Below are 11,559 nucleotides of genomic sequence, written 5' to 3'. Positions count from 1 at the left end.
CAGTCTCTTTCTCCGCCCCATGAAAAATTTACACATTGCCTTTCAACATTCATTCTTTTTTTTACTCATAACAAAATGCACGGGAAGCAAAACATAATGACGCTAATTCACACACTTTTATGCTCACAAAACTGTCCGTGATCAGCTGCGTTAGGTGACCTCATCTGTTCAAACCGGTTCAAACACATCATAGTTTGTTTGCTGTAAGAGGAGAAAATGACTCAAGTAAAAAAGAGTGAACTGAAAAAAGAGTGACTGGAAAAAAAAAGTTGCTGGAGTGAGAATCGTGAAGCTTTGTGCGCGTTCCAAAACAGATAACCCATTTGGTGTGGTCAGTCACGTGTTAGATGGATATTTGGGATTCTGCAGGACTGACAACCACTTCAACCGCTTGTTGTCGTTTTTGTAACTTCGTCAACAAGACTGAGCATGGAGCAGAGCGTGGAGAGGAGGGGCTGAGATACTTTTTTTTTTTTTTTTTTTTTTTTTGCTGCTATCAAAGTAAAAGTCCTCTTCAGTTTTGAAAGATTCTAAGATTCTTGCAGACAAAAGTAAGAGTTCTACTTCAAATAAGAGCCGTTTGTATGAGGTGTCCATGTCTGCAGCCCTCTGCTGCTCTGTGTCAGTTACTGATACCGTTATGTTGGCTAATTAGTTCAAGTATTAGTTAGCATGCTAGCTAACTTCAGATGCCATTAACCCATCAAGCTAACGTTAGCTAGCTAATTGGCAAAGTTAGGATATACTGTATATATACGTATATACGTGTGTGTGTGTGTGTATGTGTGTACGTGCCCGCCCAGTATAATAGGCAATATCTATGGCGTGCATAAACGTACAGTAAAAGTGCCTATGTATTATCTGTGTTATGAAAAATGAAGTTAATAACAGTTGCCTATGTGTCATGGCCTTATTACTTCATCAAACCCAGCTGACAGGGCTGGACATGTAAAGTTTCGGCCATAACCCTCTCCATGCCATGCATTAGGTGACTGGGTTAATTAGCAGCAGCTGTTAATGAGGTTTAGGTTCACCTTAGACCCAGTTATGGCACAGATGAAGATTGAATACATCTTAATCCAGTGTAAAGGAAAACTGATAGGTTACTCATAGCGTTATGTAATCAAAGGTATTTTCCCTGATGTGTCCACATGCAGGTGCAGATGGATGTACAGATACAGATACCCTCATCATGGTCATCTTGTCCACATGAAAAGGGCTCAAGTCTGCATTGGGAATGTTATGACCATTATCGCTGAATTTATTAACACTTGTGTATTTCCCCTTTCCCTGTGTGTGTGTGTGTGTGTGCCAGTATCTGTGATGATACTGGCAAATGACCAGCAGTTAGGAACTGAGCATCTGTGAGGAGAGGGTCTTTCACCTTGAATGAGTTTATCCAAGACATCTACTGCCTGCCACAGCTCTGTCAAGGTACACTTAGCAAACTCTGTACTTGTTCATCTGTTACTCACTCACTCAGTTCTTTGAGTGGGAATTAATGATCAAGGTCATTTTATTTTAGTAGAATATTAACCATCGTCACAGTGAGGTCAATAGTACAATTTTGTACACACACAGTGTATAAAATTATTATATATAAATATTTTCCTTTTTCATGTGGAGGATACAGGTACCTTGACAACAAGTTCAAAAGGTTCATTCAGGTTCATCAAAAAAATGACCCACCTGAAAGGTATTACATTATCGGTAAAAATGTTATTACAATATCAGTCAAGACATTTTATTACATTATTGGTCAAGTTATTACATTATTGAGTTTTATTACATTTTCGATCTAGTTAAGTGCAAATTTTATTACATTTTCAGGCGTTATTACATTTTCAGTAAATTATTATTTAAATCATTATTGGGTGCTACAAGGTGTACTCTAACACCATAACACCCAATTCCCAAAGACTTCCTCTCCACCCTGTCTTATCCTATCAACCTCTCTCCCATAGCATTGTGCTTCTCTTCCCTTACCATTTCTTCTCAACTCCCCCACCAGTACCAGCTAATTAATTAAGTTAATTATAACTGTTATTAACCCCCCTCCCCTGCCCCTGATCAAAGCCCATGCCTTTGTAATGCATCACCTTCTTCCCTTCCCCCGCATGGATCTTGAACGTAATCTGAATATCATCTGAATAAATATTGGATGTAAATTAATTTGCATGGCTCAGGCTAATTTCAAGGGAAAAAGTGCATGCATATTTTTTCCCCCTTTCCCCCCTTTAAGTTCATATATTTTTGGCTAAATCCAACGCTTCCTCCCAGGCCTCAGAGTTCCTCTGACTAGCTCGGTTCATCCTTGCTGTGGAAAGTTCCACAGATACATAGTCTACTAGAGACTGGCACCATGACCTGATGAGTTGATAATGAATGAGAAAGTAGGCATCTGGCAGCAAACATCTTTTTAGCAGCAATGAGCCCTAAAAGCATCATCCACCTCTGAGTTAAATGTCACAGATGAATCATCATTTAATAACATTAAAAGTGGTAAACAGTCCAATTCTGCTGCTGTTAAAGTGGGCAGTTTTTGAGAGACCCATTCCCAGAAAGCTTTAACCTCTGGGCACTCCGAAACCATATGCATAAATGTACCTATTACATTTACATTACATAAGGTACAATACAGAGAAAAGGATATTTTAATTAAAATGTCGTTTGATCTAAAATTTGATAACCATATCTCTTCTGATGGAACAAAATCCTGGCCGCATGATCTGCTCTTCTCCTCTTCTCTCAACAGCTTTTTCAAAGAAACCCCAAAGTAAATCCAAAATACTAAACTGAATTCATTGCACACAGACAGAGGAATTGAAGCGGGCTGTTAGAATGTTTTTATCTGTTTCCATGTAATTAGTCTTTCAGCAGAACAAATAGGCCTAGAATCTTTCAGACAGCTCTTGTATTTGAAAATGAGGAGGACTTTTACTTTGATGTCTGATATCAGGCATATCCATGTTTGGTGTTACCTTTACAGTATGGGTGTTACACGTGAATATATGAACTGTAGGCACACCGACCTGTAAGGATTAGGTCTGGAACAGAGAGGGTTTTGATGGACTGACAATGCAAATTTATGTGCAATGAATCACACATTCCACTTTACTGAGCAGTTTCTGGTGTGTCTCTTGAAACATATGAGCAGTAGAATATACATAGAATAACATTTGTGAAGCCTTTATTCACCCAGGGAGGAGTTTTACTCAGCAAACATGCTCTTTTTCAGACAGACATACAAGGGAGCTGCCCACTAACCAGTCTCCTATTGTTGGCCGCTGAGCGGCTCCACTGGAGGCTTAAAAGCCTGGTTTGTTGTTTAGAGGGCATGCGTGACTTATTCTCTTTCTCCACACAGATTTGCCTAGCTTGTCTATGGGCCAGATTCACAAAAGTGCTCTTAAGAATAAGAAGTTTTTTTTTAAGGTTAGTCTCATCTCTTACAAACTTTGATTTCTCATTTATTAACTTCTCAAATAGGGCAACCACAATGTAAACTAAAAGGGCACTCGGAGAGCGCAGACCTCCGCCAAGGTTCATGCTATTATTGCTTGTTCGTGAGTCGGATCCGGATCCGCTCCAAAATGTAATGGGTTCTTCCTTGGCCCATGCTACACCCTTCCACGAAGTTTCATGAAAAACGGGCCAGTAGATTTTCCGTAATCCTGCTAACAGACAAACAGACAGACAAACGGCACCGAAAACATAACCTCCTTGGCGGAGGTAACAAGCATAAGATTTTCCTACCTAGCTGCATCCCATCATACTTCCATCCAGAAAACAATTTAAAACAATTATTTAGGGTGGTTATATTTGTGGTTTACTTAAATAAGTAACTTTAAGCATAGGAAAAGGCTCAGACATTGTTAACTGCTAACGCCCTAATGTCTTTCACTGCAACAATTTTAAGACAAGTGGAAGGCTATCCTAAAGTTAAGAAAGAAATTAAGAACAAATTTGAGAATTTTACCTTCAAGAATCCCATTATTTGTACGTTTTTTTTTTCATAGGAAGCAAAAATAAGAAGAAAGTTAAGAAAATACTTAAGAACTACTTTGATGAATATCAACTTTTCTTAACTTTTTTCTTAACTTTCTTGACTAAAGTTACAAAAACATAGTTAAGAATAACCTCCTTTTTTTTTTCATAAAAAAAGGTTTTGTGAATCCCTGGTCACAAATCTGCTTCTCTTTGGCTATATAGATTTTTTTTTTGCAGTATAGATGACACAAACAATCCCTCTCTCAATCTTCAGGCCATTGAATGTTCAGTCAGTACTGAAGAGAGATGATGAGAGAGAGACAAGGAGAGACAGAGCCTTGAATGTATGTATAGGTTGGTGCAGTGACTCATAGGTGGTATTGAAACCTACGAGTTGGCAGAGAGGTAGAATCTCTCGGTATCTTCTTATCTTTTTACTCATGCACTCTTATCCACCCAGGGAGGTAGTCACATGTTGTGTGAAGACTATCAAGTGTGTCAAATGTTAATGTTATTGTAGTTTGCTTGTAGCATGAGCCTTAAGTGCAGTAGCAGTCCCACTTCTTTCATGTTTTCTGAGTCACTGCATAGCGTTGAACCCATGTCATGGACTACATCCCCATATTAACTGTATACACTTGCACTGATGAAGTATCCAGTACATTCTGACTCAGAGACAACATGGCACAATACAAGTAATGATGGGTGGATCAGAGGTTAATGATCCTTAAACTAGATTCTGTTTTTTGTGGAAGCTATTGAAGAGGAATTACATTTTTGTATCAGTGCCTATACATGAAATAGGGAAGCATATTGTAGTCACCATTGTTCAGCTGATTGCTTTGTTTGTTGGTACTCTGTATACTCTGTCCTTCCTCATTTCCTTGCAGCATGCACATTAATGCAGTGAAGTATGTTGTGTGTCTTGTTTTGTCCTGGGGGAGAAAACATAATTACCCTTTGATTGACAAGATTTCGTTCAACACCCACCAGATCCTACAGTATTAACAGCGTCATCAGAATGTCAATCTTTCTCTCTCTCCCCCCATGCCTCTCCCTCTCTCTGACACCTTTGCATTTCTGTTCATGTACTGAAGCGTCACTATAATCCACCAACTGCCACAATGCCTGGAACACTGCCTTGGGGCATTTAGTAGCAGGAGCAAAAGGCAAACTTTGGCGCACAGCATTGGTGTCACTCCATTGCCCCACCCGCTGGTTGTTGACGCTCATTACACCCTTGCGGACCAGCACCCTCCCACAGTGGAAACATTTAGTCAAAGAGCAGTTGGAAAACATTGGTCAGAGCTGAACCTCTGAGTCATAACATGGAGCCATGAGTTTATCTAGAGAGTCTTACCTGCATGTATTGTTTTCAAGGTACCTCAGCAGTGGGATGGAGAAAAACAGTGTGAGGCCACATCAAATGTAGACATGTAGAGGAGCTAGAAGTAATCTTTTTCCAGCTTCCTCAGTCTATGAGTCTGTTTCTTATTGCCGACACGTTTTCACATGTGCGTGGCTTGCAAAATGAGTCAGGCAGATGAAGCTATCCACCCAATCCTCTCTATATTTTGTGTTCCAGGGGATGGTCTCCCAGCTGCATTTCTTCGGGATTACAGGGGGCACAGTTTTGACTGTGTGTCGTTTAGATGATAAATAAGAATGTGATTCATTGCTGCCCACTCACTCAATGCCACCCACTTACTCCTACATCACCACAGCAACCATCCTCCATGACTTGTAAACAGTCTTCCTCTCAGGCTGTGCCGTTCAGAAGTGAGATCGCCGGTCCCATGTGGTTAAAAACAGTTCTGGTGTGTAGGAACAGTGTAAAAGGAAAAAGAATAAATTACATTGCTAATAGATGCCTTGTTGATATGCAGACTTCATACTGCGTCATTAAGACGACCTGGACCTCACATTATTTTTAAAGCCTATCCTTTGTGCAGTACTGGATGCTCTTCATGGTCACAGGCCTCAGTCGGCAAGCAGCACACACACACACACATACAAAGACAGTACTGGCGGGGTCAGAGGCATCAACCATGACCTGGCGCCAGTAGAGGAAAACTTGTAGTCACATCTGTTTTGCTCCATAACTACTATAACCATAGCATTTGTCCATTCTCACATACCCGTACATTCACACTGTTGAGTAAACTCAAATATTGATCTGCTGTTTGCCACCGCAGCTCTTAATTGTCTGAATTGCTTCCTGAATCTTTGAGTCCGACTGAGCTCCAAATCCCCAGAACCTGGTTTTTGAATGAATCCTTCAGCGGTGTCAGAAGTGTGATTGAACAGCACAGCCGAGCAATGCCTACTCAAATGCGCTGGTAAACTGAAAACAGCCTGATGATTTAGAGGGTTTGTATCCACTATACTCAGCCTACACAGTGACACAGGCAGAAACACAGGCACATTTGTGCTGTGCACGATATACAGTGTGTTCTGCACTGATTAGAAAAAGAAACAAACAAACAAACAAAGAAAAGTTGGCATGTGTTATCGAATACCATGTCGGTCTCATAATCTAGATCCTCTCAGCACCTTCCCCCATAGCAGCTGCCACATTTCCTCCTTCACATATCATACTTTCTTACATATTACATTAGAAATAAGAAAATAATGCATTGCTGCTTATATATGAGTGCGGTAATACACTGAAATAATTAAACATTAAAGTAATTACACTTCCTTCTTAGTGCGCATGGTACAAGGAAAAAGAACATTGACTAAATTGTGAAAGCCTTCCCTCACGCACCGTTCTGGGGAACTAACCAATCACATTTGATCAGCTGCGGCACAACTGTCTGCCTTGTAAAGAACATTAGATATATCAGCCGAGGACAGAGGATTTAGTGTTTGAAAAATGACCTTCCTTGGCACGTCGAGAAGAGAATTAATGGGCTGTTTGTCACAATCTGAGTGACTGATTTGGGCTCATTAATGTTGCGTTCATGCAGATAGACTCTTTGGCATTCCCAGCACATCCTCCTGTTAGCCAAATATAGCTTGAGCAATTGCTGACAGGTGACAACAATAGTTATTAATGTTCTGTTGCATAATTATCACCTGGTATTGCTCAAAGTAAATGTAATTGTAATTTGTTTTGACTGTGAAAGATTATTCATGAATAAACAAGAGGACAGAAGTGCAGCGCTGTTCCTTTCCTCCATAATAGAGGTGTTTGTCTTATGATTGACCTCTGTCAAGTCCTAGCAGTCATCCAGGAGTATTGCTGAAACATGAAGCCAGTAGTATACAGCAGTAGTAACTTTGATCTGATCCTCACTAAATATTTACATCGTTACAGACTGTGGTAAAAAATATATATATATATGAGAAGACACAAAATATGTGGACATTAATTAACTGATGTTCTCATTTATTGTTATTACCTCTGGCACAGGCTAAAGAAGAAATTGTGAATATAATCACATTTGATAATCATTGTAAAGTGTTAAGAACAAATGTGTGCACATACTGCTGCACCACATCCATTTGAGTTCACTACAGGCTGGATCCATTTTGGCAACAACAACAAAAAAATCATTACCTGAAGTTCACCATTCAGTATTTCTAAAATAAGGAGGATTCTGTCTATAAAAGTGTAATCACGTTGCAAACCAGGTCTCAGGTTCCCTACTATCCTTTAAAAAGTACCACAGTATGTTTGATTTTGTGTGCTGCTGATCATAAAGTAAGACTACATGTCACTAGATCACTTTGGAACAAAGCTCTGCCAAAACTCAAAGCATAGCCATGTTTTATATCCTGTTGGTGGACCAAAAAATAAATAGCAGAATGAATTCTACAAAGCATCTCTTCTCTGGTGACTCCACTGCCCTCTTATACAACTTTTATATCTGTGTGGGAAGCCATCACTTCTAACTACAGATGAACCCAATTCAGTGGAGCTCAGATATCAAAGGTTCCATTTGTGAGGCGATTTTTATCTTCACCGATGCAATGGGACGAAATGGTAGCTTGTTACTCTGAATTGTCCCCAATAAGAAATTCTGGGCCATCCTTTGTATCTTCTTTTTTGTTATTCTGAATGTATGCTTGTAGAAAAAAAGACTCCAAGCAGATATTATGGCAAAACGGTAGGTATGTCGCAGGTGGGTATATGGCCTCCATCATTTCACAAACAGGTACAGTCCCCTTGAAACAAAAGAAAGCAAAGGAGAAAATGTTCCTGTATGTTGCTACAATAGCATAAGTCCATGTATTTTGTCTCCTTAGTTGATGTCGCGATGGGCATCCTGAGAGCGGGATTGGCGGTCCAGCATGACGGACGGCTCACAGAGCAGCAGATCATCCTCTCCCAGCGTGGAACTGTGCTCCAAGTTCACAAAGTTTGGGATGTTGAAGTGGGACAGGAAGGCACTCTCTCTGTCCGACTTATCCTCCTCCATTAGTCCCCGGAGAGGCTGGCGTCCCTCAGCTTCCTCCCCCTCCTCTTCCATCTCCTCCATCCCAGAGGAACCGATACCTCCGGGCCTGCTGCGGCCCCGCTGGCCTCGGGCCTCGGCGTGGTCCCCGACTCTCCGGTCTTCCGGTTTGCACCTTCCCTGGCCCTGCTCCTCCTCGCTGATGTAGAAATGGAAAAACGAGCGGGATTCAGCTAGCAAGGGGCGAGAGAAGGCTTTGTCATTTTCGTCCTGGGGACTGCCAGCATCCACCAGACAGCTCCCCGGCCGATGCCGCTTCTCGGCAGGTTCTGGGTTTCTGTCAAGAAAAGAAAAGAGAACTTTGAAAATATAAGGGGCTTCCATCATCACAATAGTCCAGAAGGTAGCTATAGCTAAACACTTGAAACCCTTGAAGAGTGAGAGCGAAATTTTAGTTGCTTCTTTTTTTGTCTCCCTCTTTCTCTCCATTTCTATCAAAATCATCATTTCAAGAAAAAAATACAGCTGCCCCTAAAGAACCATCAAACACTTTAATCAGAGAGAGAGATGGAGAGAGCGAGAGAGAGAGAGAGAGAGAGACTGAATGCCTTGGCAACACATAACTCTCACTTGTAATGCCAGTAAAGCCAACCTGAACTGAGAGAGAGAGAGAGAGAGAGAGAGAGAGAGGGAGGGAGGGAATAAATACAGTCCAATAAATTCCCTATCTCATCTACGCTTAACCTGTCCGCTCCACTCACTATGACCCTACTTGAGTGATTTCTTTCCAATTTCTGCCTCTGATCTTCACTTGACCTGGCAGCGTGCCTTTGCTCATATGAAGCTCACATCCAAGTTTAATATCAGCTCCACATCAAAGGTGCAATAACTTGGCATGCTGAGGCATAACATGACCAATCAGCGTTTATGTGCCGGCACACAATGCCTTAATCAACTTCATGTCTTGCAAGCATAACAAAAGCACCGAGGCTGTTGCTCCTTTTGTAAAGCAGGGGAACGGATCTCATTGAAGTTCTGTCACTATGCTTTTGAACGCCCAGACCTGACTCATAGCACAGGATGAAAAGTAGTTGATCTAGTGCCATCAAGCCAGAGGGAGTTGGATCAAATTCAACGCTGGAGGCTGGAGCTCTCCTTGGTTCTGAAAGAGCTTTTCTCCCCGGGGTCAGATGTGATGGGTAGTGTGAGGGAGGCGGGAACATGGGCTGTGTACTGTCATGGAAGAACTCACTCTTGATGTGGCGCCCCTGTCTTCGTCAGCAGCGTGAGAACAAAGAACATGAAGATGACAAACACAGCAAGTCCGACCCAGAAGCCGATCACGATAGAGTCTGGAATGTCAGAGAAAGACCTTGTTATAAATGCAGTGCTTTTATGGTTAGGTTCATCTCTCTGTGACTTCCCCCGGTACTTGTCATTTTGCCTGTCTGTGTTCTCTCAGAAGCCCCCTCTCTGTCTCTACTAAGAGTAAAACGCTCAATTATGCTCAAACTGAGAGGGAGGCATTTCTAAAACTGGATTACAGAACATGATGTAGACTGTAATTTTGTGTACTTGTTAATGGCTTGGAGCTATTTTTCTGTTCCTCTCTCTTCAAACACAGCACTCAATATCAATTTGAGAATGAGGTACCAGTAAAGGCCTACTGCTTAATAATGCATGTATGTCAGATAATTTTCTTATTGAAGACCCAGGTAGCCTACATGTCATCATGCAGCATGGCACAATAAAGACAATGCAAGGAAGTGAAAATGTGCCAGGTGCAAGAATCAAAAGTAATTAATGGTCGGCATAACAAAGGTGAACAACCGGTGTTTAATTGCCTCACACAGACACGCAGCGCACACACACACACACACACACACACACACACACAAAGGTGAACAACAACTGTCACCAGACACACGCACGCACATACAAACGCGCGCACGCTCTTAAGCAAAGAGAAAATTAAATGAGAGCAGAAAGTGAAGGGCAATAGCACCGGGCAGTAATTTGGACAAGTGTATCTTACATCTATGCGCTTTGAGACCTTCAAAAGACACGGGCTCCTCGTCGTCGTAATATTCATATTGCCACACGTAGTCACTGCGACGAGTGCTGGCTTGGCTCTGGTTGTGGAAGTCGGACATCTCAGATTTAATTCATGTACCTTGTAAATGGAAAAGCAAAAATAAATACAGAATACTGGATACTGTCAACTGAGCAAAAAACTTTACAAAGCACAGGCTACAGATCTACAGATCTTCTCTATGGATATGAAATCTCGTGCGTTGTTGAAAAGCCACATTGCATAATGAATGTGGGAATTCCGCCAATAACTCCCAGAGACGTTATATCCTTCTTCGGGGAATTCAACAGAGTGCCAAGAGCAAGGAAATGCGTCGCTTTACCGTTACGCAAAAACTCCATCCATCCTCATGTAAACCCTGCAGCCGAGCAGCAGCGTCTGGCGAACTGCTCAGTGCGCATCACCGCCACTATCCAGCATCCTCCACTGTTGGTTCACTGACATCTACCCGGGATACCAAGATTGCACTGCAAAAAAAATACCAGTCTTAAGCGTTAGAAGATTTTTTCTAAACCAAATGATCTACCAATGAGATGAGATCATTCCACATGTTTCCAATAGAGTTTCACTCATTTTCCATGCATTTCTCCAAACAGGTGACAATATAATAAGGTGGCTCACTCCACTACGATTAAAGATAATGTCATTTAATTCAATAAAATGATTGAAAGAAATAGATTTGTATTAGAAACGTGAAATTCTCACTACATTGGTAGATTTTTTTTTACTTGTTTTGAACAAAAAAGGCTCATTGCAAGACTAAATGACTTGTTAATATGGATATGTTTGCAGTTTGTTATAGAGGGGTGTCTGCGGGTGACTGATGGAAATATCTACATTTATTCTTGAAGTCATCATTTAAGTAGGCTATAAAAGAATGCACTGCAAAAAATATTCATCATATTCAGTTTTGAAACGTTATTTTTTTCTTTAAAACAAGTGAAATATTTGGCCAATGGGGTGGGCTAATTGCACTTGTTTCCAACGCAGTTTCACTTGTTTCAGGAGTTTTCTAGAAACAAGTGCCAATGCCAATGTCAACCATTTAGGGTAGAATCATTTTCCTCCTCAGATTCC

At 41.2% G+C, this 11,559-nt stretch overlaps 1 protein-coding gene across 1 annotated transcript; it reads right to left on the bottom strand.

Annotated features, from left to right (window-relative positions):
* Positions 1-8,237: 8,237 nt before the first annotated feature.
* On the bottom strand, positions 8,238-10,543 carry LOC139661879 (melanocortin-2 receptor accessory protein 2A-like). Its single transcript, XM_071540447.1, has 3 exons — positions 10,426-10,543; positions 9,643-9,742; positions 8,238-8,727 (listed from the first exon to the last, which is right to left on the bottom strand). Exons 1-3 carry the CDS (start codon positions 10,541-10,543, stop codon positions 8,238-8,240), a joined length of 708 nt encoding a protein of 235 aa, XP_071396548.1.
* Positions 10,544-11,559: the final 1,016 nt, after the last annotated feature.

This window comes from Centroberyx affinis, unplaced genomic scaffold (assembly GCF_046629955.1).
Source record: "Centroberyx affinis isolate AG114_WGS23_722 - 3 ecotype Tasmania unplaced genomic scaffold, CSIRO-AGI_Caff_v1 ptg003635l_1, whole genome shotgun sequence".
NCBI classification, from domain to species: domain Eukaryota; kingdom Metazoa; phylum Chordata; class Actinopteri; order Beryciformes; family Berycidae; genus Centroberyx; species Centroberyx affinis.
Note: the sequence above shows the minus strand (reverse complement) of the source record. Positions and strands in the feature narration are given on the sequence as shown.